The sequence below is a fragment of the Sorex araneus genome, chromosome 4 (assembly GCF_027595985.1).
Source record: "Sorex araneus isolate mSorAra2 chromosome 4, mSorAra2.pri, whole genome shotgun sequence".
In the NCBI taxonomy this organism is placed as follows: Eukaryota; Metazoa; Chordata; class Mammalia; order Eulipotyphla; family Soricidae; genus Sorex; species Sorex araneus.
This window is the reverse complement of record NC_073305.1, coordinates 173,252,803-173,279,012: the sequence shown is the minus strand read 5'-3', so window position 1 is coordinate 173,279,012 and position 26,210 is coordinate 173,252,803. Positions and strand designations below refer to the sequence as shown.

General features: G+C 38.1%; 1 protein-coding gene across 1 annotated transcript in view; it reads right to left on the bottom strand.

Annotated features, from left to right (window-relative positions):
- The window catches only part of ADGB (androglobin), a 182,455-nt gene that overhangs the window by 129,033 nt on the left and 27,212 nt on the right, over positions 1-26,210 (bottom strand). The window contains 6 exon segments of the mRNA XM_055136319.1: positions 543-682; positions 8,844-9,056; positions 13,203-13,274; positions 17,611-17,703; positions 18,264-18,416; positions 25,001-25,016. Of these exon segments, the coding sequence (XP_054992294.1) occupies positions 543-682; positions 8,844-9,056; positions 13,203-13,274; positions 17,611-17,703; positions 18,264-18,416; positions 25,001-25,016 (687 nt within the window).

Genomic DNA, 26,210 nt, shown 5'->3' with positions numbered 1-26,210 from the left:
AACCTAGTAATTAATAGCTACATATACATCTTTTTAAAAAGTGAATAAAAATAATATATAGATTCTAGTATATATTAGTATTTAATAAATTGGTTTTTTGCCATAAGACATCTCTCTTACATTAATATAAAATATTATTTTCCATTATTGACATTTTAATAATAGTGTTTTATTTCTCCTTTTTCTTTTTGTTTATTTATTTATTAATTTTTGCTTTTTGGGTCACACCTGGCGATGCACAGGGGTTACTCCTGACTCTGCCCTCAGGAATTATTCATGGCGGTGCTCAGGGGACCATATGGGATGCTGGGAATTGAACCTGTGTCAGCTGCATGCAATGCAAACACCCTACCTGCTGGGCTATCACTCCAGCCCCATTTCTCCTTTTTCTAACCAAATACTTTGTCAGTAAGGTTGGTATTCTTAGTTTGATATTAGAAAGCTGATAGTGTCTTTTGAATTCACTTTTAAAAAGCTGTTAATGGTAAGTAGATATTACTTTTTTCCCCTTTTATAGAGTAAATAACAATTCATTTACATACTCAACATTCGCCAGCTTAATAATAGCTTTAGACAAAAGCATTGGCCAAAGTTCAAATTCACAGGTTGAAGATGGAAGTAACAAAAAGTTATCTTCATCAAAAGGGAAAGAATCATCAATAGTTATCTTTCTCCAGCAACCCTAAAATGAGAAGGAATATAGTAGTAATTCATATTATTTCATTTTACACATTATTTCATACTATTCACGTTACTATTTTATAATTTTCTTTTAACTTCTTACATGTTAAAGAATGACACTCATTTTAAGTATTACAATAGCTGATAATTTTCTTTTATTTAAAATGTTAAATCTTCACCTGTATCACACTTTTTAGATATTTTTGGGTATATTATTCAACATAATGCCAGAAATGGCTAGCTTCAAATAGCATAAACAAAGTATTGTATAATCAATAATACCTTAGACCATAAGTAAATAAAAAAGTAAAATATATTAAAAAATCTATATAAATTAATTTAGTATACTTTTAGTTCATATTGAAGGACTGTGTTCTGTATCACAGTGATACAGTGTAATCACTATCATCCTGTTGCTCATCGATTTGCTCAAGGGGGCACCAGTAATGTCTCCAAGTGAAACTTGTTGCTTCTGTTTTTGGCATATAGAATACGCCATGGGTAGCTTGCCAGGTTCTTCTGTGCAGGCAAGATATTTTTGGTAGTTTGCTGGGTTCTCTGAGAGGGATGGAGGAATCGAACCTGGGTCGGCCGCATGCAAGGCAAACGCCCTACCTGCTGTGCTATTGGGTCTCTGGATAACACAGTAAAATAATGGAATCAAAAGGATAAATATTGTATTATTTCATTTATATGAGTACCTTGAAAAAGCAAATTAATAGAATAACCAGGGACTTGAAGAAAAATAAAAAGTTATTGTTCCATGGGTATGTTCAGAATAGTGGAATACTATTAAAAAGTGGCTATTGTTACAAACTATTATAAAAAAATCTTAAGAGCCACTTAATTTTGCATTTACAGTGGTTAAATGCTAGAATTGATGTTGTTTTTAGTTAATGACAGCAAAAAATAGTAACATGAGTTTCATTACTAAATTTTGAATTTCTAAAACATATTAGAAGAGGGTACCTAGATGTCTATGAAGAAAAAATTTTAAGCAACCATAAGAATCTATGCCAGTCTAGTTCATCAAGCATCATATGCTTTCAGATAACCAATGATTACATTGGACTGCTAGGTGAATTGTAGGCAAATAAATTTTACCTCAAAAAAGCTGATAATCAAAATTAAAAAATTGATAAAAACTACACAAGGATGAATGTTCAATAGTATATTTCAGTCACAGCATTTCACTAGACCTATCTCTTTTCTTAATTATTTTTATTCAATGATACAAATACATTGATTGGTTGCTCAATTTTATGAAGAAATGAAGTACTAAACATATGCATAGAGCTTATATATGTATAGTTTATTTATATATTTACATATAGTTTGTTTGATGCCTCATCATTTGTTATCTTTGGTTAGTGCATGTAGGTAATATTGATATTGGACACTTTTTATTCTTATAGTCCCACAAAAATGTAGAAGAAAGTAAAATATTTATTTAGCATATATACAGAGAAATATGCCTTCTATAATAATTAATTATAAATTACTGAGTAAATTATGTGCATAGTACTTGAATGTGTTAGAATACAACCATACTCAAACACTGATATATCCCATCCTTGACTTTGAAGCCAAGACAACCAAAATACCACATACATATTATCTTCTTCCTCCTGTGACCGCATACTCAATAGCTAATAAAATTACTTTTCTTGATGGCACAAATCACAATTACAAAAGGTGAAGAAAACACAGTGGACAGAGTTTTGACAAATACCTGAATTTTCATAATTCTATCAGTAAGGACATAATTACAGAGAAGCTAACTTCACTCCTCCCCTCCACAGCAGTATTAGAAATGCCCCTATACAGGAAGATAATGAAGGTGACGATGTTCATGTGGCCCTGAGTAACCAAGGACAGCTCTCCCAAGGAGTGTCAATAGGAGAATGAAGAATATCCTTCTCCTGGAATAAAAATGAGGTGCCCTGCAGTCTATTGTAGAAGCTTTGATTTCTACACTTTACACATTCAGTACTGAAGTAGCACAGTGCTGCCTCCTCCTCCTTGGCACTAAAGAGATTTGGAGATGGGGTATCATCAATATCATAGCAAATGTTATTATAATCATAAATATTATTATAGTTGGGTAAAGATTGTTAGTGGGGCAACAAGGCCACTAAAGTGAGGAAGGATGTGCATTCTGAATCTAAAAGGGTGACGATCTGCTGAAATAGAAAATGAAATTAGAAACTAAAGTCCTAAGGTATAAAATGTCAAAATGTCCAGGAAACTGTCCAAAATTATGCAACATACCAAAATACAGCTAAAATTCCAATTATGATGAAAAACCACAATCAAATTTTACAGTAGAAAAATACTGAAAGTTTAGAATAAGAATTCTCTGATAATAAGGCCTCTCAAAGCAGATGTGAGTACCCAAAAATGGTGGGAAATCTAGGCAAAGAAATAGAAAATGTAAAAATGGAATATTTGAACTGAAAAACATTTCTCACTGAATGAGAAAAATAGCTGAAATAAGGTGGCATAAAATTAATAAACAGAAATTAGACAATTGAAGATCAAAGAAATATAGCTATTAGAAAATGATATGAACTCTAGGGCTCTGTGAGATATTATGAGGAAATGTCTTAGGGTAAATAATGTTAAAACATTAACATCCCCAAAAATAGGAAAGAAAGAAAGCAGAGCTACAAATATAGATGAAAGAATAAAGTTGAAAAATATCCCAGAATTTTTGTATGGCTTTCTATAAACATAATCCTAAAGATGCAAGAAAACTGTAATATCACAAGCAAGATAATTCCAAATGATCCCCATCCACTTATATAGTCATATCACTTTCAACTTTTGAAAAAGTTCAAAAATAACCAGCAGAAAAGTAAATAACCATCCAGGGAAATCACAAAAACCATGGAAATCAACCTAGAAATTTATGTTGAGCAAACATTCCCTTTAGGAATAAGAGTGAAATTAAAACATTTTCAAATAAATAGAAGATATTTGGCAGCCAGTTGACTGGCTTTAAAAGAATGGTGAAAGGAAATTAATTTTCTTTTTGTTTAAAGAGAGAAAGTTTCTCTCTTTGTTCAAAGAGAGAAGAGAAATATGAGAATGCAAGAAATTTTAGGGTATTAAAAAAGAAAAATAACAAAGGGAAAAGTAAAACATAGGGCAAGAAATCAAAGAGAAATGTTTTTGTAAGCTTTTATTAATTGTACTTGACATTTAAAAGTAGAATATGACAAAGGTCTCAATTTATGCCAAGGCAGTATGTACGGTAACTTTATGGCAACTATGTTATAAAGGGAAAAGTATGAAGGGCCCTACTTACTGGCCAAGTCATATTCCATTATAAGTGGTAAATAATACTACTGAGCTGTGATAAGCTGTAGATGAATATTTTCATCTCTGAATCAACAACTCTCATTGTCACTGCCATCCCGTTGCTCATCATTTTTTTCAAGCGGGCACCAGCAATGTCTCTCAATTGTGAGACTTATTTGTTACTGTTTTTGGCATATACAGTATGCCACGGGTAGTTTGCCAGGCTCTGCTGTGCAGGCGCAATACTCTTGGTAACTTGCCAGGCTCTCCGAGAGGGTCGAAGGAATCAACCACTAGAGAACAATATATGAAGATACACTCAATAACATTAATGAGACACCCAAATGGAATTCTAAGGAATAGTCACTGTATCACTGTCACTGTCGTCCCATTGCTCATCAATTTGCTGGAGCGGGTACCAGTAACGTCTCCATTGTGAGACTTGTTACTGTTTTTGGCATATTGAATATGCCACAGGGAGCTTGCTGGGCTGTGCCATGCGGGTGGGATACTCTTGGTAGCTTGCCGGGCTCTCCAAGAGGGATGGAGGAATTGAACCCAGGTCAGCCACGTGCAAGGCAAACACCCTACCCACTGTGCTATCCCAAGGAATAGTCAAGAAACACAAAAGAGGACAGAAAAAGGGAAAATCCAAACAGATACACCCAGAGATATAGAGTGAATGGATAAAATAAAAAGCTACCCAATTAAATCAAATATGCAGAAAATATGAGCAAGAGTGGACTGGGAAGTGTTTATTGAAATTAAGAATTTTCACATCACGCTGATTAAATAGTTCCATATGAATAAAATTCTACCAAAAAATAGAAGAAATTGGGGCTGGAGAGATAGCACAGCGGGTAGGGCGTTTGCCTTGCACGCGGCCGACCCGGGTTCAAATCCCAGCATCCCATATGGTCCCCTGAGCACGGCCAGAGGTAATTCCTGAGTGCAGAGCCAGGAGTAACCCCTGTGCATTGCCAGGTGTGACCCAAAAAGCAAAAAAAAAAAAAAGAAAGAAAGAAAGAAATTGGGGAAATGCATATACACAAAATTTTTTATCACAAACTTTGGCTTGGTAAAAACTCTAGGTGTAACCTAAGTACCTATTGAGATGAAATGTGCAGAATACCTCTATTTTCACATTTATCTTATGGACCACAAGGTAGATTTGTATTGGTTAGCACTAAGTGTTCACTGTTAGAGTGTAGGATAACATTGGGTTTGTCCTTTCAGCCTTGCCGCAGGGAACTTAGTTTACCTTAAAGCAATGTCCTTTCTATATGGACACAGGAAGACAGTTAATATTATGCTTTGTAACTTGGGAGTTGATTGACTCCAATAATATTTACTCCTGGGCATCTGCTTTCTCGACTCAATTGGCCTTATTTCCTAGCACCCCAAAAGCAGGGTCCCAATGAGGGACGGAATGAACCCAGGGCAAGCTGTGAGCTACCCTGACATCGAAATGGGCCAGGCCAATGCACCACAATACTCAACTACAAGTTGAGATCATGATCATAGACAAATGCTGTCATGATCCAAAAATAACAATGAGACTAGAACCCTGCTGGGGTTAGGAAGACTAACCTGGCCTGAGGACTGTGGTCTGGAATATACAGTGAGATATCCTCAGAAAGAACCAAACTTTAGGTTTGATATAGCTATTACTGTGCTCATACAGAATGACATTGTTAGAAATATTAGAAGTAAATTTACTATAACTATATAAGTGGATTACTAGCTGAGGAAAGAAGAAAACAACACACCCTGAATGGAATCCCGCCCTTAAGCAGATCCCCTAGTAATCTGGAGTAATCTCCTTAGATGATATTTTATCCTTGAGTTAATCTCCTGGAGGAGTGGTCTTACCCCTCTTTGTTGATTTGTTAATGTTCACCCCACCTTTGTGTCACCACCCTATGGGATTGCTATATAAACTAAGACTGTTAAAGTGGAGGGGGTCAGAGTCAGAAGTAGGAGTCAGTGTCAGAGGTGAAAGGAAAAAGGGCTCCAGAGAGAGAAGCAGAAGGGCTCCGGAGAGAGAGATCCAAAGAAGAGAAATGACAGAGACAAAGAGAGATTGTAAGAGACCAGAGGAGAGACTACAGTGACAGAGTCAGAGATAGAGAGACAGACAGAAGAGAACACAGCAGCACACACAGAAACAGAGCCCAAAGGAGGAGTCATCCCATTCTGGGAGCACTAAATGTAGGTGGTGAAAGACAGAGACAGAGAGAGAGAGAGAGAGAGAGAGAGAGAGAGAGAGAGAGAGAGAGAGAGAAACACCCCCCCAGAACCTGCAAACACACATCATCACACATCTCACCCTTCTGCGTGCATGCTTATATTTTTAAATAAAATAGTAAAAATAATCTACAGAACATTAAATTTATTCTTCTTATTGTTAGAAGACATGTATATTCTATAGTACCTTCATACAGAAGGAATATAATAAATGTAGAAGGATTTACATAAATCATTTACTATGTATTATGAAGTCACTGGAAACTTTAATTTTCAACTTTGAGCATGTAATAGAGTTTGAATATGTTTTACTAAAAGCATGCATAATGTCACTAAAAATGAAAGGAGAATAAAAATGCTCTAATTTGGGGGGAAGAGGAAATTGTGCTATAGTAAAATAGTCACTAGTCACAGTAGTATACGCTGTAAACATGGTTCTCTGCAGTGGCGAGAGAATTAGCTGCAAATGTCATGCTACGGCCTCAGCCCAGGGAGGCTGTCTCAGGTGGTCTGGGCTGATCACCAGCAGTGGTATTGTTTCTGATGCTTTTCTGTACATGCCCTGAGAAGAAACTTTGCATTTTACATTACTATGCATGAAGTGGCTCAGGGTCAATCGGAAACAAAAGTGAATACTTTTTCTCTTATCGATAACAACAAAGGATGGTGGAGAGTGGGTGCATTTTCTGTTCACTCACAGACCAATTCAAACCTTGAGCTATTCCGAGAGCACCTGCCAAGAGCAATATCTGTGTTTCAAGTGAGGCGAAAGAGCTTCCCATAGTGGTGCCAGAGGAATGTTGAAATTGGAAAGTACCTGATGGAATGGTATGTGGACCAGCTGCCGTTTTGTTACAGCAAGATGAAAAGAAGAAACAGAAACTCTCTGTTTCATAACTGCTTTTTATGCTCTTCGATAATCTTTGTCTCTGGCCAATGTCAAAGAAGCTTAAAGTTATTTATTTAGAATGCAAAGTGGAAAAAGTGGGGACTTTTGTTTTTTATAGGACACACTATATGAAGGTCTGAAATTCTGAACAGTTCCTGTCACACAGAGAGACCTCTGGTAATTCACAAGCTGCTTTTCTTGCCTAATAGTTTTGACTTTTAAGGTCTACTGCATGGCTGTGAATATCAACAATCCCCACCCGATCCTGAGTCCATTATCACAAGCTAATATTCCTTCCTTACCTTTACTTCCTCACTGCAGTGATCTCATTAATTTCTAGGCACTGGCCTTTCTATATTTCCACTCTGAGGAAGATAGATGGATTGGTCTTATGTAGGAAAATGTCATGTTCTTTAATGGGGTAATCAAAGTTTCACACTTATGCAGCTTTCTTGAATGTTAAAGAACATTTTTTCCTCAGGTGTCTGTGGCTCCATGGGACTGCACATTTAGATTAGAAGGGCACCGAGTTTAGTCTTAAATGCTGCTTTTACGGTCTTGAAACTCTGAATACAATGAGCTTTGCAAATCATATATCTGGTCCTGACCATGACACTGGTCCTTTAGAGAACATCATCTCACTATTAAAAACCCAAAGATGTCTAATACAATCTAGCCTTGCTAGAGGGCATGAATCTCTTAGAACACATGAACCAAAGGAATTGCAATTCTCAATTTCTATTCCTTCCATGCTAACGAATAGTTGTTTTTTGCTCAAATCAGGCAAAGATAAAAACTTGTCCTGTCAGAATGAAAATTCTTCACTTGAAAACAAACCTCTACACAGCCAGAGAGATAATACAGGAAGTACCTTGCCTTACATGTGGCACCTAGATTAGTTCCCTGCAATTATATGGTCCCCTGAGCATAGCCAGGAATGGCCCCTGGACCCCACCAGATGTGACCACACAGCCCCAGCGCACCCCTATAGAAAAGCAAAACCAAAACCTCAATCTTGTAAGAGAAGCTTGGGATGGAATCAGCAAACACTGAGAGAGGAGGATGAGGTGACACTCGTTATCTCCTCACCCATTGCCCTTCACCTCCCCATGGCCCTGTCACCTCACCTTCCCATGGCCAGTATACCTATGCGGTAAACAGAGGAGAGAGGAAGAGAGTCCCATGGGGCCACAGCCCATGCAGGGTATTAAATGATATTAAATTCTAAAGTATGTGTCCACCTCCTGAGGCTGACACAAAGAGGGCCACCTCTCTGTGGTATGTTTTTAAAGAGGTGTTTGGCTATCACAGGAGAATCCACAGTGTTTCCTACTGAATTATTATACAGGTAGCGCATTCCCAATCCTGGACCTACACACACCTGCTATCTTATGAAACTGCATTTTCTTGGATCAGACAGGGTAACAAGCATGTAGGCCATTTAGGAAGGAAAAACACACTTTAGCAGGAAAGCTACATTTGGGAAAGAAAGACCCATGAATTGTAGGCTTTTTTTGGGGGGGTGAGGGTCATACGTGGCAATGCACAGGGGTTACTCCTGTCTTTATACTCAGGAATTACTCCTGGCGGTGCTCAGGGGACCATATGATGCTGGGAATTGAACCCAGGTCAGCCGCATGCAAGGGAAACGTCCTACCCGCTGTGCTATCGCTCCAGCCCTCGAAAGACCCATGAATTTTAACGCACAGAAACATAAACTTACCATCCAGTAGAGTTTCACAATGTACTTTCCATAGCTATTGAACAACGGCATGTGGCCCTTCACCGCCTTGCACAGGGAGTATATGTGCTCCCAGGGCTTCCAGGAGAGGGCAGGGGGGTCACCTGGAGTAGTAGTTCTGGTTGTGTTGCTCGAAGGATTTCCATTGCGTATCTTCCAGACCGCATAAATTTCACTGATTATCCATCTCATTAGCTAAAGGCAAGAAACCTCAGTGTTGATTGGTTATTTTTCATTGGTTGATACTGTAATTTAGGGAGAGGGATATAACATCTACATCTAATAGTGATATTAAATTCTAAAGTATGTTTCCCACTTTTATATTGATGACCTATGGAGAAAAATCATGTGTTGCTACTGTTCTCAGAAAATAAGCACAATATCAGCTATAATAATAGGATATCAAATATATTCTTAGCTGAGAGCTGTCTTCCAGAGAGCAATGTCAGTGATTTGATATTGACCTTCACTTGACATTGTCCATTCTTTCAAGTGTGTGATGTGTGTGTATGCCTGTGTGCATAAGTGAGTGTGTGTGTGTGTGTGTGTGTACACACACACACACACATATATATATATGTAGGTTAGGAACAGGAGACTGCTTCTGAGAGGACTCATGATGGTATTAAAATGATAATATTGTTTTGGAATTATTAGAATTGACTTTTCACAAATGAATAAACTATACTCTTGTGTAAATATTGAAATGAGAAGAAAATTCTATTTATGTCAATCAAGTAAATTACCGAAGGAAATAATTAACATTGCACACACACTTAAATATAAGCTCGACCTCGTACCGCATCCTTGATTTCTAGGTGTGGAACTTCTCTAAGGGAATTTGGACTGGAAGATTTTTTATAGAGATCTTAGTTTCCTCTGCCTCTCTTGAGTGTATTTTTTCATCTATATGCATATATGTTAGTGTCTATTACCAGTATTTTTGTAAGCAATAGCAATAATACATAAGAAATCTCTCACATTTGGGTGTTCAATAAAGCCATAACTATCTCAGCAATGTGGCATTTTTCTGAAATATTCAGCTCATATTTAGTCTCCTGGCTTACACGGAAATTAAATATGTGATGCAAACACCATAAGATCCTTTTTAAAATTTATTTGTTTTCTAGAAAATTTCTTAAACTTTGACTTAGTTTAAAAAGAAGTCCTTGAGCATCTTTAACAAATGGTGCTGGCACAACTGTACAACCACATGCAAAAGAATGGGCTTGGACCTCAACCTGACACTATGCACAAAAGTCAGATCAAAATGGATTAAAGACCTCAACATCAGATCACAAACCATAAGGTACATTGAAGACAAGGTCGGCAAAACCCTCCACGATATTGAAGCTGAAGGTATCTTCAAAGATGACATGCAACTGATCAACCAAGTGGAAACAGAGATAAACAAATGGGACTAAATTAAACTAAGAAGCTTCTGTACCACAAAAGATACAGCGACCAGAATACAAAGACAACCTACAGAATGGGAAAAGATATTCACCCAATACCCATCTGATAAGGGGTTGATATCAAGGGTATATAAGGCACTGTTGAAATCTACAAAAAGAAAACATCCAACCCCATTAGAAAATGGGGTGAAGAAATGAACAGCAACTTTGCCAAGGAAGATATACAAATGGCCAAAAGGTACATGAAAAATGCTCTTCATCACTAATCATCAGGGAGATGCAGATCAAAACAACCATGAGATACCACCTCACACCACAGAGACTGGCACACATCCAAAAGAACAAAAGCAACCGCTGTTGGAGAGGATGTGGGAAGAAAGGGACCCTTCTACACTGCTGGCTGGAATGCCGATTGGTTCAGCTCTTTTGGAAAACAATATGGACACTTCTCAGAATATTAGAAATTGAGCTCCCATTTGACCCAGCAATATCACTGCTGGGAATATATCCCGGAGAAGCAAAAAAGTATAGTTGAAATGACATCTGCACTTATATGTTCATCGCAGCACTGTTTACAATAGCGAGAATCTGGAAAAAACCCAAGTGCCCTAACAGATGACTTGTTAAAGAAACTTTGGTACATCTATACAATGGAATACTATGCAGCTGTTAGAAAAAAAAATGAATTCATGAACTTTGCATATAAGTGGATTAACATGGAAAGTATCATGCTAAGTGAAATGAGTCAGAAAGAGAGAGACAGACATAGAAAGATTGCACTGATCTGTGGGATATAAAATAACAGAGTAGGAGACTAACACCCAAGAATAGTAGAGATAAGTACCAGAATGTTGGCTCCATGGCGTGGAAGCTGGCCTCACATTCTGGGGGGAAAGGTAGCTCAGATAGAGAAGGGACCACCAAGTAAAATGTGGTTGGAGACCACGCGAGGGAAGGGAGATGCGTGCTGAAAGTAGACTGGAGACTGAACACAGTGTCCACTCAAACCCCTATTGCAAATCACAACACCCAATTGGAGAGAGAGAACAAAAGGGAATACCCTGCCACAGAGGCAGGGTAAGATGGGGGAAGATGGGATTGGGAGGTGGGAGGGATACTGGGTTTATTGGTATTGGAGAATGGGCACTGGTGGAGGGATGGGTTTTTGAACATTGTATGAGGGAAACATGAGCACAAAAATGAGTAAGTCTGTAACTGTACCCTCATGGTGATTCACTAATTAAAAAATAAATAAATTTTAAAAAAATAAAAAGAAGTCCTTTTGTATAGATGGAAGTATCACTATAGGATATTTATATATTTTTTTCCTTTACAGAAGTTAAAGCTAAAGTCAGTGCATGTGTATGATTCATAAAATCAGTATAGTTTGACTAAAAAATTAAATGTAATTCAATTAACAATAAAGCCAGCAACTCACTACATGATAAGAAAATGGCCCCCCAAGTTATTTCATTATTGTTTAAAATATTAAAGAAAGATAATGTGTTTTAATCAATAATGATTTCACCCAACAGCTTTGATTAAGTCTTAGGAGAAAATACTCTGAAAGCATTTGCTCTAGCTTTTTGCTTGGATTTTGGGCCACACCCAGCTGTGCTCAGTGCTAAGTCCTGGCTCTGTACTCTGATCTCTCCTGGAGGGCTCCGGGTACAGACACAGGCAAATGCTTTACTAGCCGTGCTATCTCTGTGGCTTCTAAAAGTTGAAGACTATGAATCTATTTAAGAGATTTGGGGACTGGAGCGATTGCACAGTGGGTAGGGCGTTTGCCCTGCATGCGGCCGACCTGGGTTCGATTCCCAGCATCCCATATGGTCCCCCAGCACCGCCAGGAGTAATTCCTGAGTGTAGAGCCAGGAGTGAGCCCTGTGCATCGCTGGGTGTGACCCGAAAAGCAAAAAAAAAGAGAGAGAGAGAGAGAGAGAGATTTAAGACAAGCCTATTTCTGACATAACTACCATAGGGGAGAACAGGATCTCTCTGATGGATGTGTGAGAGGGAGAAATAGTAAAAGGAGGTGGCAGGAAGCAGGGGAGGTGGCATCTATAGAAAAAAGCAATGTTGTGCTAAAAATCTGACTTGTTTAGATGAGATGTTAGAAAAAAAAAGCTGCAGCCAATGATATTTCCTACACGAACAAGACAACATCCATCACTCTAATTTTGGACATGATGCACTGCAAGACCTGTGGCTATTTATGTCCATGTGAGGCACAAGGGAGGGCGGAAATGCACAGAAAGAATCCAGCTGCCTGACACCCAAGGACAGTAGACACAAGGGCCAGGAATATTGCGCCATAGTTAGAAGCCTGCCTCATGAGCTGGGGGAGAAGGCAGCTGGGATAGAGAAGGGATCGCTAAGCCAATGATGGTTGGAGGGATTGTTCCAGATGGAAGATGTGTGCTGAAAGTAGATAAAGAAACAAACGTGATAGCCTCTCAGTATCTGTATTGAAAACCATAATGCCCCAAAGTAGAGAGAGAGTATGGGGGAAATTGTCTGCCATGGAGGCGGGAGGAGGGTAGGGAGGAGGTGGTATATTGGGGAGATTGGTGGTGGAGAATGTGCACCGGTGGAGGGATGGGTGTTCGATGATCGTATGACTGAAACTCAAACATAAAAGTTTTGTATCTCACAGTGATTCAATTAAAAAAAAATCCAGCTTCCAGGGACTCCGGGGAAGGAAAGTAGAGTCACAAGGCATGAATGGCAATAGGAACATTTCTCTACCAATATGTACCCCCAACCCTACCCAAGAGGCTTGTCTTTCCCGTCAAATGTCTGGCATCATAAAATTCTCGGTTGGATAGAAATATAAATGTATGAGAACTGAAATTGACTGGGAATTGTTCAAGCATCCTGGAAGGCATCCTGCAGTGACTTCATTTCCTACTTCCCGGCATACCTCACTGCAAAGTAAATGTTCGTTTTCTGATAACAAGTCAAACATGATTTCATTTTTCACAACAACTGGAGTCTGAAATGAGAATAAGAGAAAAACCTATATTATTCTTTAGGGAAAAAGAAAAAAAAGTAGCTTAATTTTATTATGCTTTTTTTTTAGTTTTTTTTTTGTTGTTGTTTATTTGTTTTTGGCTTTTTGGGTCACACTGGCGATGCACAGGGGTTACTCCTGGCTCTGCACTCAGGAATTACCCCTGGCGGTGCTCAGGGAAGGACCATAGGGATGCTGGGAATAGAACCTGGATCGGCCACATGCAAGGCAAATGCCCTCCCCGCTGTTATATCACTCCAGCCCCCTAATTTTATTATGTTTCAAGTTCTGAAATGTCAGAAGCAAACATTAGAAAAAAAGTGTTATTTCCAAAACTGAACCAAACTTTAACTACTTTGTTCCATATAATCTTGTTAGAGCTATGGGTGACATTAATTTATTCATGATGTCTACGAAGACTTGGTATATTAAAATATAAACAAATGGGCCAGAGAAATAGTACAGGGGTGAAGGCATTTGCATTGCAAGAAGACTATCCTAATTTGATTTCTGGCATTGCATATGTCCCCTAAATACTGCCTAGAGTAATTCCTCCGTCCAGAGATGGAAGTAATCCCTGAACACTGATGGTATGGCTCAACTCCCACCCCAGGAAACAACTATACTGTTATAAGATGTAGTATGAGGATGTAAACTTAGCATTCATACACACAAATTATTAGAGCTGAAAAATAGATTTGAAATTCAAATTTAATCTGAAGCTAAATTAACATCTGGCAGCTGGAAAAATATCTTTATCACAGATGAAAATACTAATATAATAGGAATAGTTTTATAAAACTGTTCATCTTTAATCTATAATCTTAGAAAGTAACTTGATAGTCATTATTTAATTGTGGATATATTAATCCATATAGACAAATAGAAACATAGTAAGAAATAGAAGAACTATAATAGTTTTCAGAAACTGTCATTCATCTCAAGCTTATATATCATGTAAATTAAAATAAAATGCTTTTGATTGTAAAAATTAGGTTTTAAATGAAAGATATAGCTATCAATTACTCTCAATCATCTGTACAGACACCAACTTGAGAATTATTGGAACAATTTGTTTTATTGGCACTTTGGGTCACACCTGGCGATACTCAGGGGTTACTCATAGCTCTACACTCAGGAATTACTCCTAGCAGTGCTCCAGGGATCAAATGGGATGCTGGAGATAGAACCTGGATAGGCCACATGCAAGGCAAATGCTGCAGTACTGTCACTCCAGCCCTGGAACAATTCTTAAGTATGAGAAATATTTATATATTACTATCTTAGTGGTCTGATTTGACTCATGTTCATAGTTTATACTCATAGCTGTTATGGCTATATACTTTTATTTGAATGTTAGGCCAATTTTGTAAAATACCTTTACTTCTCAGTGAGTACCAAACTGCATTAATTATTCATAGACAAGCATTGGATATTTAAGAAAGAAGGGTTAGAAGTAGTAGTCAGCTATTGATTCAGAAGAATACCAAGCTGTAAAGCAGAGGTCTTAAAGTATCACATTAGCATCTCCCTCTTTCCTATGCCTTTACCTGGAGGAACATAAATCTTCATATGTTACATCTTTTCAGCATAGGCAAAGTATATGGTCCTGAGCCATCAAACACCTGGTTCTCAGTAATAGAACTGATCTGATCATCCTCATTATGATTCTCACCTTAACTTCTTTGGTTGCAATGTCCATGTTGACTCTGATAGCGTAAACTTGTCTTTCAAGTTTTTCCTCTCATTTTTTATTCACTTCTTAAATTATGGGTTTTTTTAACTTTTATTATTGCTTGAGGTACTGGAATTTACAATACTGTCAATAATGGTTTCCCATGTATATCCTTCCAACATTACTCCCATCACCAGTGTATTCACCTCCTTCTTCCCCAAGGTTCTATTTAACTCCCCCCACCCCCCAAAAAAAAATTAAACAAAGACAGTCCTCTGAAGCAGTTCTCCCATTGTTTTTCCTTTGGTCCTTTGTTATTACCCTGCTGTGTATCTTTAAGCCCCACATAACAAAGACATCATTCTGTATCTACTCCTTTATTTCTGGTCAATTTCACTCAGCATGATATCTTCTAGTTTCATTCATGTTGCAGCAAATTGAGTGATTTGGTTCTTCCTTAGAACTGCAGAATATTTCACCATGTGCATATACAACAACTTCTTGGTGCATCTATCTATAGTTGGGAATTCAGTTTTTTTCATACCTTGGTTATTGTAGTTAGTGCTTTGATGAACACTGGTGTGTAAAATATCCTTTCAAATAAAATGTTATCATAGTTTGGGGGTAGATGCCAGGAAGTGTTATCATTGGGTCATACGGGAGTTCTGTTTCTATTTTCTTGAACTTCTTTCATTTAAATCATTTTATTTGAATACATTTTTCTTATGGGCTGGAGCCATAGCACCCAGTAGGGTGTTCATCTTTCACGTGGCCGACACATGTTCGATTCCTCCACCCCTCTCAGAGAGCACGGCAAGCTACTGAGAGTATCGCGCCCGCACAGCAGAGCCTGGCAAGCTACCCGTAGCATATTGGATATGCCAAAAACAGTAACAATAAGTCTCTCAATGAGAGACATTACTGGTGCCCGCTTGAACAAATCGATGAGCAACGGGGTGACAGTGACAGTGACATTTTTCTTAGAGTATTATGGAGCATGTTTTCAAGTTTAATAGCGTTTTTTAACTTGTAGGTTGTAGTCATTCAATGAGACATAAAGTCATTTAATGGGTTAGGGATTATATATATGACACACATATATATACATATATGAGGACTAGGAGTAATCTTACATAGGAAAGTTATTGCTTTTGTAAAGTTGACTAAATTTTATATAAAAATATATATTTAATGCAAGATGCAATTATAATTTTGAATTTAGACATCAAAATTGAAATAACACTATTATAAGACTTTCCTCTTTAGACTTTGAATTCTGGCATTTTGGCTCATACTAAATCACAAGAGAAGAAGAAGACAGTGCTGAAGGGAAGTAGAGCAACGAGATGAAATGAAGCATTATCATGAAAATGCAGGTGTAAATGTCATGAACAACAATGACAAATTTATTTTTAGTAAGAGCTTGCCTATTAGAACTTACAAATGCTAAAGAGAAAGATGATACATTGATATATAAAAGTTTCTACCTACTTAAAATTATAACACTACCATTTTGTGGGATTTGTGGTCTTTACTTACATGAAAGATAAGTTTGCTTTGCTGAATGAAATATTATTAATTTAATATTAAGTGCATTATTTTAATATCAGAATGTACATTCTTTACACCAATATTACCTATCATGAGTAAATTTAAGGCATGGTTGACACATATTTTATTTCTTTCATTTAAATGTCTTACCAGTAGTCATTTCATTGATACTCTAATGGGCAAAGATATACATTATTTTCTCATTTTACTGAATATTTAGAATTTCAGAGTATTTGGTTTTCTCAACAAGTAACAGCAGTTAGGAAAAATGGTGGAAAATTCTATCTTCTTGCATTAGTAACACTGTTTACCAAGGCTAAAAGTTTTAGAAATAAAATCACTGTGTAGAAAAGAGATTCAATGGATTTCATTTATATGGAAGAATCAGCTTCATTACAACTATGTGACTGGCACTAAGTAACTAATTTAGCCACAGGTTTTTATGCCTTCAACAAAAATAGTTGGATATTTTAGAAGAGGAAAAAGGCATTAGTGATAATTAAACCATTAGAAACACCAAACATTCAAGCTAACACAGCTATTAGGAAGACTCAGCAATGGGTCTAAAGTTTTCATGTATATAAAATGTGATTTTAAAGGAAGGTTTCTGGGTGATGGCCCATGAATATGATTCAAATGGCTGGTCACAGAGTCCAGAAATGAAGGTTACCCTGGGAAATAGTTTCAAAAATCCCTAAAATAGAGCAGTCCAAGTGCAAATGCCTTGGGATGGATTTGGGCATATCTCTTTAAAAAAATCACATCTCCTAAATTGTTGCTAAGAAGCAGTTATCCAAAGTTAATGGATAACTCCTAACAACATTTTAGTCTGTACTTTGTTATCAAGCAGAGAAGAAAACTTAAGATTATATTCAATTTCAAAATTTTCTTAAAGACAAGTTCAAGAAATATTTACTTGTACTGACAAACATTTATTTCTAACTTAAATAGCAAAATCAGGAACTACTAATTCTTACTGAATGCCACAGGAAAAATCACCTTATGCTGCTTCAAAATACAAATATTCTTAAGTAGAATACCATATCTTACAGTTAATATGTTATCTTGTTTAATAGCAAAATTATTTCTTACCTGATTAATTAGAAAATCTTGTGGACGTTTCCAGGAATAAATTTTCAATGATGGCGGCAATTCAATCTTTCCTTCAGGGTCTTCAAAGAAATGCTACATAAAAATGTGTTCATGTTTTTATGTATAATTTTCATAAAAATAAAAATAGCTCAGCACTAATAAAATTTGTATGAGATTTTTACGAAATAATATATGTAATAAGGAAGCAGTTGTGGAGCAATTTGTTCTTTTAATATCAAAGTTATGTTAGATTTCTTAATTAAAGTTAACAATTATAACACGTCCAAGACCAAACCACGTGTTTTACCCCTCTTCACATACCAACTGGCTGGTCTATTGAGACTCATCATCAAACTACCCTCTCTCGAAGTGTAACTTCCAGCTTTACCCAAAAATTACCTGTTCTTTCAATTTTCTTTTTTGTTAAGTTGCAACTCTTCCAATTTACCCAAACGGATTCACCAAAGCTCAGACTAAGGCTTGGAAAATTAAGCTGAGATTAATTTTAATGGCAGAAACCATGTGAACAAAGACACGATTACTCTCTTGAGTGCAGATTGTGGGGAAGAAAGAGAAATTTTTCTTGCAATACATCTAGCTCCATTATATAATTACAGACCAATATAAAATTGAGTCACATTTTGTCTACTTACTACTAATGGGCTCTTCCCCGATTTTTCCTTATCTTTTCCAGATTTGCCTGCGTCCCATTTTTCTGAATTTATGTCAGATTCATTCCATTCTGGCCAAATTGGGAATTTCCCCTTTTGTTCACCAGAAGTTTGTCCGCCACCACCTAAAGAGGACTGACTAGAGAGAGAGAAGGAAGGTGTGTGAGGTCTCACATAAATCTCAGAGGCAAAATATAGGGCTAGCTGAATTATAAAACTAAAGCATTTTATCAACAGTTTTGCTAAATACATTAAAATATATATAAATATATAAATAATATATATAGCAGAGTTTCCACATGGTTAGAATTCTAAAGATTAAAATAATCTAAAAGAGATGGTTATATAACCAATTTTTTTTTTTCATTTTGGGTCACACACACACGGCAATGCACAGAGGTCACTCCTGGCTCTGCACTCAGGAATTACCTCTGACAGTGCTCAGGGGACCATATGGGATGCTGGGAATCAAACCCGGGTCCGCTGCATGCAAGGCAAACGCCCTACCTGCTGTGCTATCACTCCAGCCCTATATAAACAAATTTTGAGCAGTATTCTCTATTTACTATTGCAAGATGTTAAAACTAAGTACATAGTATTGTCATGAACAAACTAATACTATAAAATGAAATATTTATATATCATTCACACTAAAATCACTTGCATATTATCGCTTTTTTAAGTTCAATCCGAGAGTAATACCATGTATTTACCCCAGTATATAAATGCCACATGATCACTATTTTAAAATAAATATTTAAGTATGCAAATCTTATTTTAAATACAATACACATACTCATCCTAATTCTATAAAGCACTGTAACAATTATCTACCCTCTCGGGGAACGTAAAGGGTAGACATTTTTCATTAGAAAAGACTATCTCATTTCAGGAGTTGGAGAGAGAGTTTAGCACGTGCCTTGCATGAGGCTGCTCCAGATTCAATTCCCAGCACCACGTGTGGTCCCCTGAGCCTAGTTAGCTGTAAGCCTAGCAGTTTGGCCACACTGCCAGGTGGGGCCCAATTTCCCACACCCCCAACACTGTCTCATTTCAGTGTATTCTCTCTCACAGAAGGCTCTGTCCACTTAGTGTTCTTATTTCCTATGCTGTTAGTTATTATCTTAATAATAATTTGGGGCTTGTATATTATTCAATTGTAAGGCTATAACATATTTTTGTTTGTAAGTGTCTGTATTTGGAAACTTACAGGTTTGCTCTTTACTGTTTTTTTCCTTTGCTATGATAAGTAAGTTAAAAAAATATAATGATTGTTTAAATGGATTACTAGCTGAAGAAGGGAGAAAGCAATACACCCTATATGGAATCCCACTCTGGAGCGGATGTCCTAGAAATCTGGAGTGTTGAACTCTCAGATGAGATTTTGTCCTTGAGTCAATCTCTAGAATTTCCCCTGAAGGCGTGACTTTACCTCTATTTGTTATTATGACAATGTTCAACCCCACCTATGTGTAACCCCACCCTTTGTGATTTCTATATAACTATGCTATAAGGGGAGAGTAAGGACCATGATGAAGATAAGGATGAGAAGAGGACTTTGTGGTCTATGAGGAGACCACAAGATTTTATGGTCAAAAGATTTTATGATCATTATTTCATTAATAATTTGTAACATCAATGGGGCTGGAGTGATACCACAGTGGGTAGGGCGTTTGCCTTGCATGCAGCTGACCCAGGTTCGATTCCCAGCATCCCATATGGTCCCCTGAGCACCACCAGAGGTAATTCCTGAGTGCAGAGCCAGGAGTAACTCCTGTGCATCGCCGGGTGTGACCCAAAAAGCAAAAAAAAAAAAAATTTGTAACATCAAGATATTACATATTAAAAGTTTATAATAGATTTTGATAAATTTTCTATAGAAAATTTGAAAGTGTTTCATACTCCTGCCATTAGTATATTACACTTTAAATAGAGATATCTGAATCTTCTACTCTATCCTCATTTTATGATTTTTTTTTTTTTTTTACTTTTTGGGTCACACCCAGTGATGCTCAGGGGTTATTCCTGGCTCTGCACTCAGGAATTACTCCTGGTGGTGCTGGGAGGACCATATGGGATGCTGAGAATTGAGCCTGGGTTGGCAGCATGCAAGGCAAAAGCCCTACCCGCTATGCTATTGTTCCAGCCCCTCATTTTATGATTTTTAAGGTGTTAAAGAGACATTTTCTTTCATAGTTTATGATAACTACTTGTGGAATTAGAGTCTTTTTAGACCCTGAGATAAACAGAGAACAAATCTAACCAAAATCTCTACTGTTTTGCAGTTTATTTTCTAGTGGTGGTGACACAAAATAAACAACATGAATTAAAATATATTGTGTATTAAAAAGTAAAAATGATAATGGAAACTATAAAATAGAAAGTGTAAATGGAGAATTAACAAATGCAATTGTTAGTAGAGTGGCTAATGAGTGTATCCAGAGAGAGAAATACTTAAGCAAATGTTGAAGTAAAAGATATTAATTTATGTGGATATTTTGAACGAATGTTCTAGATACTATAGAAAGTATCTGGAGTGATAGCACAGCGGTTGGGCATTTTCCTTTCATATGGCCGACCGGAGTTCGATTCCTCAGCCCCTCTCGGAGAGCCCAGCAAGCTAACGAGAGTATCAAGCCCGCGCTGCAGAGCCTGGCAAGCTACCTGTGCGTATTGGATATGCCAAAAACAGTAACAATAAGTCTCTCAATGAGAGACATTACTGGTGCCTGCTCAAACAAATCGATGAGCAATGGGATGATGACAGTTCTAGATACATTGGAAAGAATGCACAAGAACAAAGGAAGAATATTTTACATGCAAACAGCATCCTGGTTTATTTGAAGAATAAGGTTAGAGCAACTAAAAGAAGATAAAAACATGGTATCAGAGAAATAACGGGACACAAAAATTATTAAGGTAATTAAAGCTAATGGGAAGAGTACAAATATTTAGTCCAAGAAAGATGAGAAATTAAAATAAAATAATAAAACAAGGTAAAATATACATGATTAAAATGTTAAGATCACTTTTCTGCTATGTCCTATAAATATAGGACTTTTGGAAGATATTATCATAATTGGTGAAAGATGATGGTTTAGAGCACGTTGGTAACAGTGGAGAAAGTTTAGAAATAATCCTCTTTGTAACATTTTAAGGCAAAGAAAGTACATTGAGGTGAAATTTCCTAGGTGACATAAAACTATGAGATAGGAAAAGATTCATGGTAGGTAAGGTACATTGAAGACAAGGTCGGCAAAACCCTCCACGATATTGAAGATAAAGGTATCTTCAAAGGCAACACGGAACTAAGCAATCTAGTAAAAACAGAGATCAACATATGGGACTACATTAAACTAAAAAGCTTCTGCACCGCAAAAGATACAGTGACCAGAATACAAAGACTATCCACAGAATGGGAAAGGATATTTACACAATACCCATCAGATAAGGGGTTGATATCAATGGTATATAAAGCACTGGTTGAACTCTACAAGAAGAAAACATCCAACCCCATCAAAAAATGGGGCGAAGAAATGAATAGAAACTTTACCAAGGAAGAAATACGAATGGCCAAAAGGCACATGAAAAAGTGCTCTACATCACTAATCATCAGAGAGATGCAGATCAAAACAACCACGAGATACCACCTCACACCACAGAGACTAGCGCACATCCAAAAGAATAAAAGCAACCGCTGTTGGAGAGGATGTGGGCAGAAAGGGACCCTTCTACACTGCTGGTGGGAATGCCAACTGGTTCAGCTCTTCTGGAAAACAATATGGACGATTCTCAAAAAATTAGAAATTGAGCTCCCATTTGACCCAGCAATACCACTGCTGGGAATATATCCCAAAGAGGCAAAAAAGTATAATCGAAATGGCATCTGCACATGTATGTTCATCGCAGCACTGTTTACAATAGCCAGAATTTGGAAAAAAACCGAATGCCCTTGAACGGATGACTGGTTGAGGAAACTTTGGTACATCTATCTATACAATGGAATACTATGCAGCTGTTAGAAAAAAGGAGGTCATGAATTTTTTATTTATGTGGATGGGCATGAAAAGTTTCATGCTGAGTGAAATGAGTCAGAAAGAGAGAGACAGACATAGAAAGATTGCACTCATCTATGGTATATAGAATAACAGAGTGGGAGACTAACACCCAAGAATTGTAGAAACAAGTACCAGGAGGTTGACTCCATGGCTTGGAGGCTGGCCTCACATTCTGGGGAAAGGGCAACTCAGAGAAGGGATCACCAACTATAATGTAGTCGAAGGCCATGCGGGAGAAGGGAGTTGCGGGCTGAATGAGGGCTAGAGACTGAGCACAGTGGCCACTCAACACCTTTATTGCAAACCACAACAGCTAATTAGAGGGAGAGAACAGAAGGGAATGCCCTGCCACAGTGACAGGGTGGGGTGGGGGGAGATGGGATTGGGGAGGATGGGAGGGATGCTGGGTTTACTGGTGGTGGAGAATGGGCACTGGTGAAGGGATGGGTTCCCGAACTTTGTATGAGGGAAGCATAAGCACAAATGTGTATAAATCCGTAACTGTACCCTCATGGTGATTCATTAATTAAAAATAAATAAATTTACTATAAAAAATAAATAAATAAATAAATATAAAAAAAAGAAAATAGAAAAAAAAAGATTCATGGTAGGGTAGGAAATCAAGCATTACCTCATTTTCGAATAAATTGCACTCAGATGTTTATGATAGCTAGAATTCTAAGGTTTATGAGAATTAAAGTGAAATAAAAAGTCAAGAGCAGGCAGCATTTAGATGATTATATCTTAAGAGTAGAGGAAATCACAAAAAGAAATGACACTTATGAGGAAGAGTAACTTTTGGATGCTATGCAAAATGCATCAGTGGTAAGCCGTGAGCCTAGACCCAGCTATATGGAAGCCAGGTCAGTATCCTCAGAACTACTATTGAAAACACACTTGCGTATGTAGTACAATCAGGAAGATAGGACCTCAAACCGGGTCAGGAACCAGGGAGAGATGTCAAGGGTTCCGATACATTGGTAAGGCTAGTCTATATAACCAGTAGAAAATATTTAAATATTCTAACAGCAAATAAGATCATAACTCTACTCTGGTTCTCTATATTATAACCAAAAAGAAAACTGAGAAATGTGATCAGTGAATGTGGGACACAAAATAATGCCCCCTCCCCTCTGCCACCACAAATGTATGTACATTCTAATCCTCAGAACCACTATATTATATTTCATGGCAAAAGAGAATTTGTATATATGTGGATCAACATGGAAAGTATCATGCTAAGTGAAATGAGTCAGAAAGAAAGAGACAGACATAGAAAAAGTGCACTCATTTGCGGAATATAAAACAACAGAATGGGAGACTTACACCCAAGAATAGTAGTAATAAGTACCAGGAGGCCTGCTCCACAGCTAGGAAACTGACCTCACATGCTGGGGGAGAGGGCAGCTCAGACAGAGAAGGGAACACCAACTAAAGTGTAGTGGAGGATCCACTTGGGATGGGAGAGGCGGGTTGAAAGCAGACTATAGATTGAACACGATAGCCACCCAGTACCTTCATTGCAAACCATAACACCCAAAAGGAGAGAGAGAACAATAAGGAATGCCCTGTCACAGGGGTGGGGGGGGGGAGACAGTATGGGGTGGGGAGGGACCCTGGGGCCATCGGTGGAGGAGAATGGGCACTGGTGGAGTGATGGGTACTCTAGTATCGTATAACTGTAATACAGGCACGAAACTCTGCAACTGCACCCTCACGGTGACTCATTAATTAAAAAATAATAATGATAATAATAACAATTAAAAAAAAGAGAATTTGTAACTATTTTTAAGTATCTTGAGATAGAGTGATTAGTCTATATTTATCTGGGTCCACTATAATCCCCATGATCCTTGAAAAGGTCTTTTTGGGGGAAAGGGTTGGGCCATACCCAGAGGAATTCAAGACTTACCCCTGGTTCTGCACACAGGGACCACTTCTGGTGGTGCCTAGGGGACCATATGGGATACCAGAGGTTGAATCTGGGTCAGCTGCATGCAAGGCAAGAGCCCTACTTACTGAACTATCTCTCCAACTCCCCTTGAGAGTGTACTTAAGAAGATTCCCTGGGTCCTTAAGAGAAAGAAAGAGACTGGAAGTTCAGAGGGAGGTGTGACTCCTAAGACATAGTCAAATAAATGCAAAACTGCAGACTGTAAAGGCTGTAGAAGCAGAGCACAAGCCAAAGAATGTGGGCCATTTGTTAAAATGAAAGAGGCAGGGCTAGAGCAATAGCACAGCGGATAGAGCGTTTGCCTTGCACGCAGGCAAACCCAGGTTCAATTCCCAGCATCCCATATAGTCCCCTGAGCATCGCCAGAGCTGATTCCTGAGTGCAGAGCAAGGAGTAACCCCTGTGCATCGCCGGGTGTGACCCAAAAAGCAAAAAAATTTAAAAAAATACAATGGAAGAGGCAAGGAAGTGAGTTCTCTAGTCTCCAGAATGGAAGCCTGCCTTGCTGAACTTGATGTCAGCTCAGTGAGATAAATTTCAGGACATCTGGCATCAAGAATGACAAAAAAAAATCAAACAAACAAATAAATGTTGTACTGTGTTAAATCACCATTTTTCTGTAAAAGTATTGGCTCTAAGTCAGAACCAATTCCACTTGGGCACCCCAGGTGGAGCAGGCGTTCCCTCTCTGCCCACTCCAGATGAACTCCCACTGGCCACATGCTTCCAGAAGAAAAACTCAGGTACGTGGGATCAGGAATTAAGACTTCAGGCTACAGGGCAGCAGCGAGATGAACTGTCCCTTCCCATCTCCCTGCCTGCTTGGGGTCCTGGCTGTCAGGACTAGGAACTGCCTCCAGCACCAACTCAGCACATCAATGGCCTCGATGCAGAGACTCCCAAATGAATCTCAAAATGGATTCACTCCCTACAGAGATGTCTCCGGACCCCAACCATTTACAATTTTAGAATTCCAAGACCACTCATGATATTCATAATAATCAATAGAAAATAACTTATCTAGCATCTGCCCCTGGCAAGCAGGCTTCAATGGTGGTGGGAAATTTTTGAAATAATGGTGGTGGGAAGGTGTAATGGTGGTAGGGTTGGTGTTGAGATATTGAATGTAATGAATTAATGTAAATAATCTTATGAAAATAAAACTTTAAAATATAAATTAAACAAAACCAGTTAATTAGGAGGCAAATACAGTACAGTGCCATGGGAGCCAAGTAGAATGATTATTTTCAAAATGAGAGAATGAGACGCATAGTTGAATCAATCTCTGCCTCCATAATTTCTTAGTGGGAGTCTGGACCTGGGGCTGACAGGGTCCTAGGCTGGCACCAACAGTTGGGTATTCATACAGAGTGGGCAACCAGAAATATTTGGGAATAAGGTGGCAGACAGCCAGCCAGCCACCTGCTCCTGATAGAAACGAAAGTCACCACTTCTCCCAGTGCCTCTGGCTTAGTGCAGGCATTCAGTCTGACTCAGACATGAGAATCGATCTAAGGACTATAAAAAGCTGGCCCTGCTGAATGTAGCTGTCAGAGAACAAGATGGGGGGACAGGGGAGACAATAAGGACTGTCAATGTGGGCAGGCAATGCTAGTTATCACTGCAAAATCTCAGCAGCTCAGGAAGCTGCGCAAACCATCCCAACAGGCCCCAGTGAATGTGAATTGGTAAATGTGAAGCTAGGTTGATACCCAAGCCTGAAAAACCTGATCCCCCTCCTCTAGCCCCCAGAGGACATAAGACAATATTATAGCAAAGGGGCCCACCACAATGGACAATGACAAAATCCCTGTCACTTCCCCCAAGCACCTAAGAGTTCTATAACCTGTCTGATGAAGTCTTGAAAGTGGCCATCCTTATCTTTGGGAGGAAGTTTCACAAATTGAGGAAAACAAT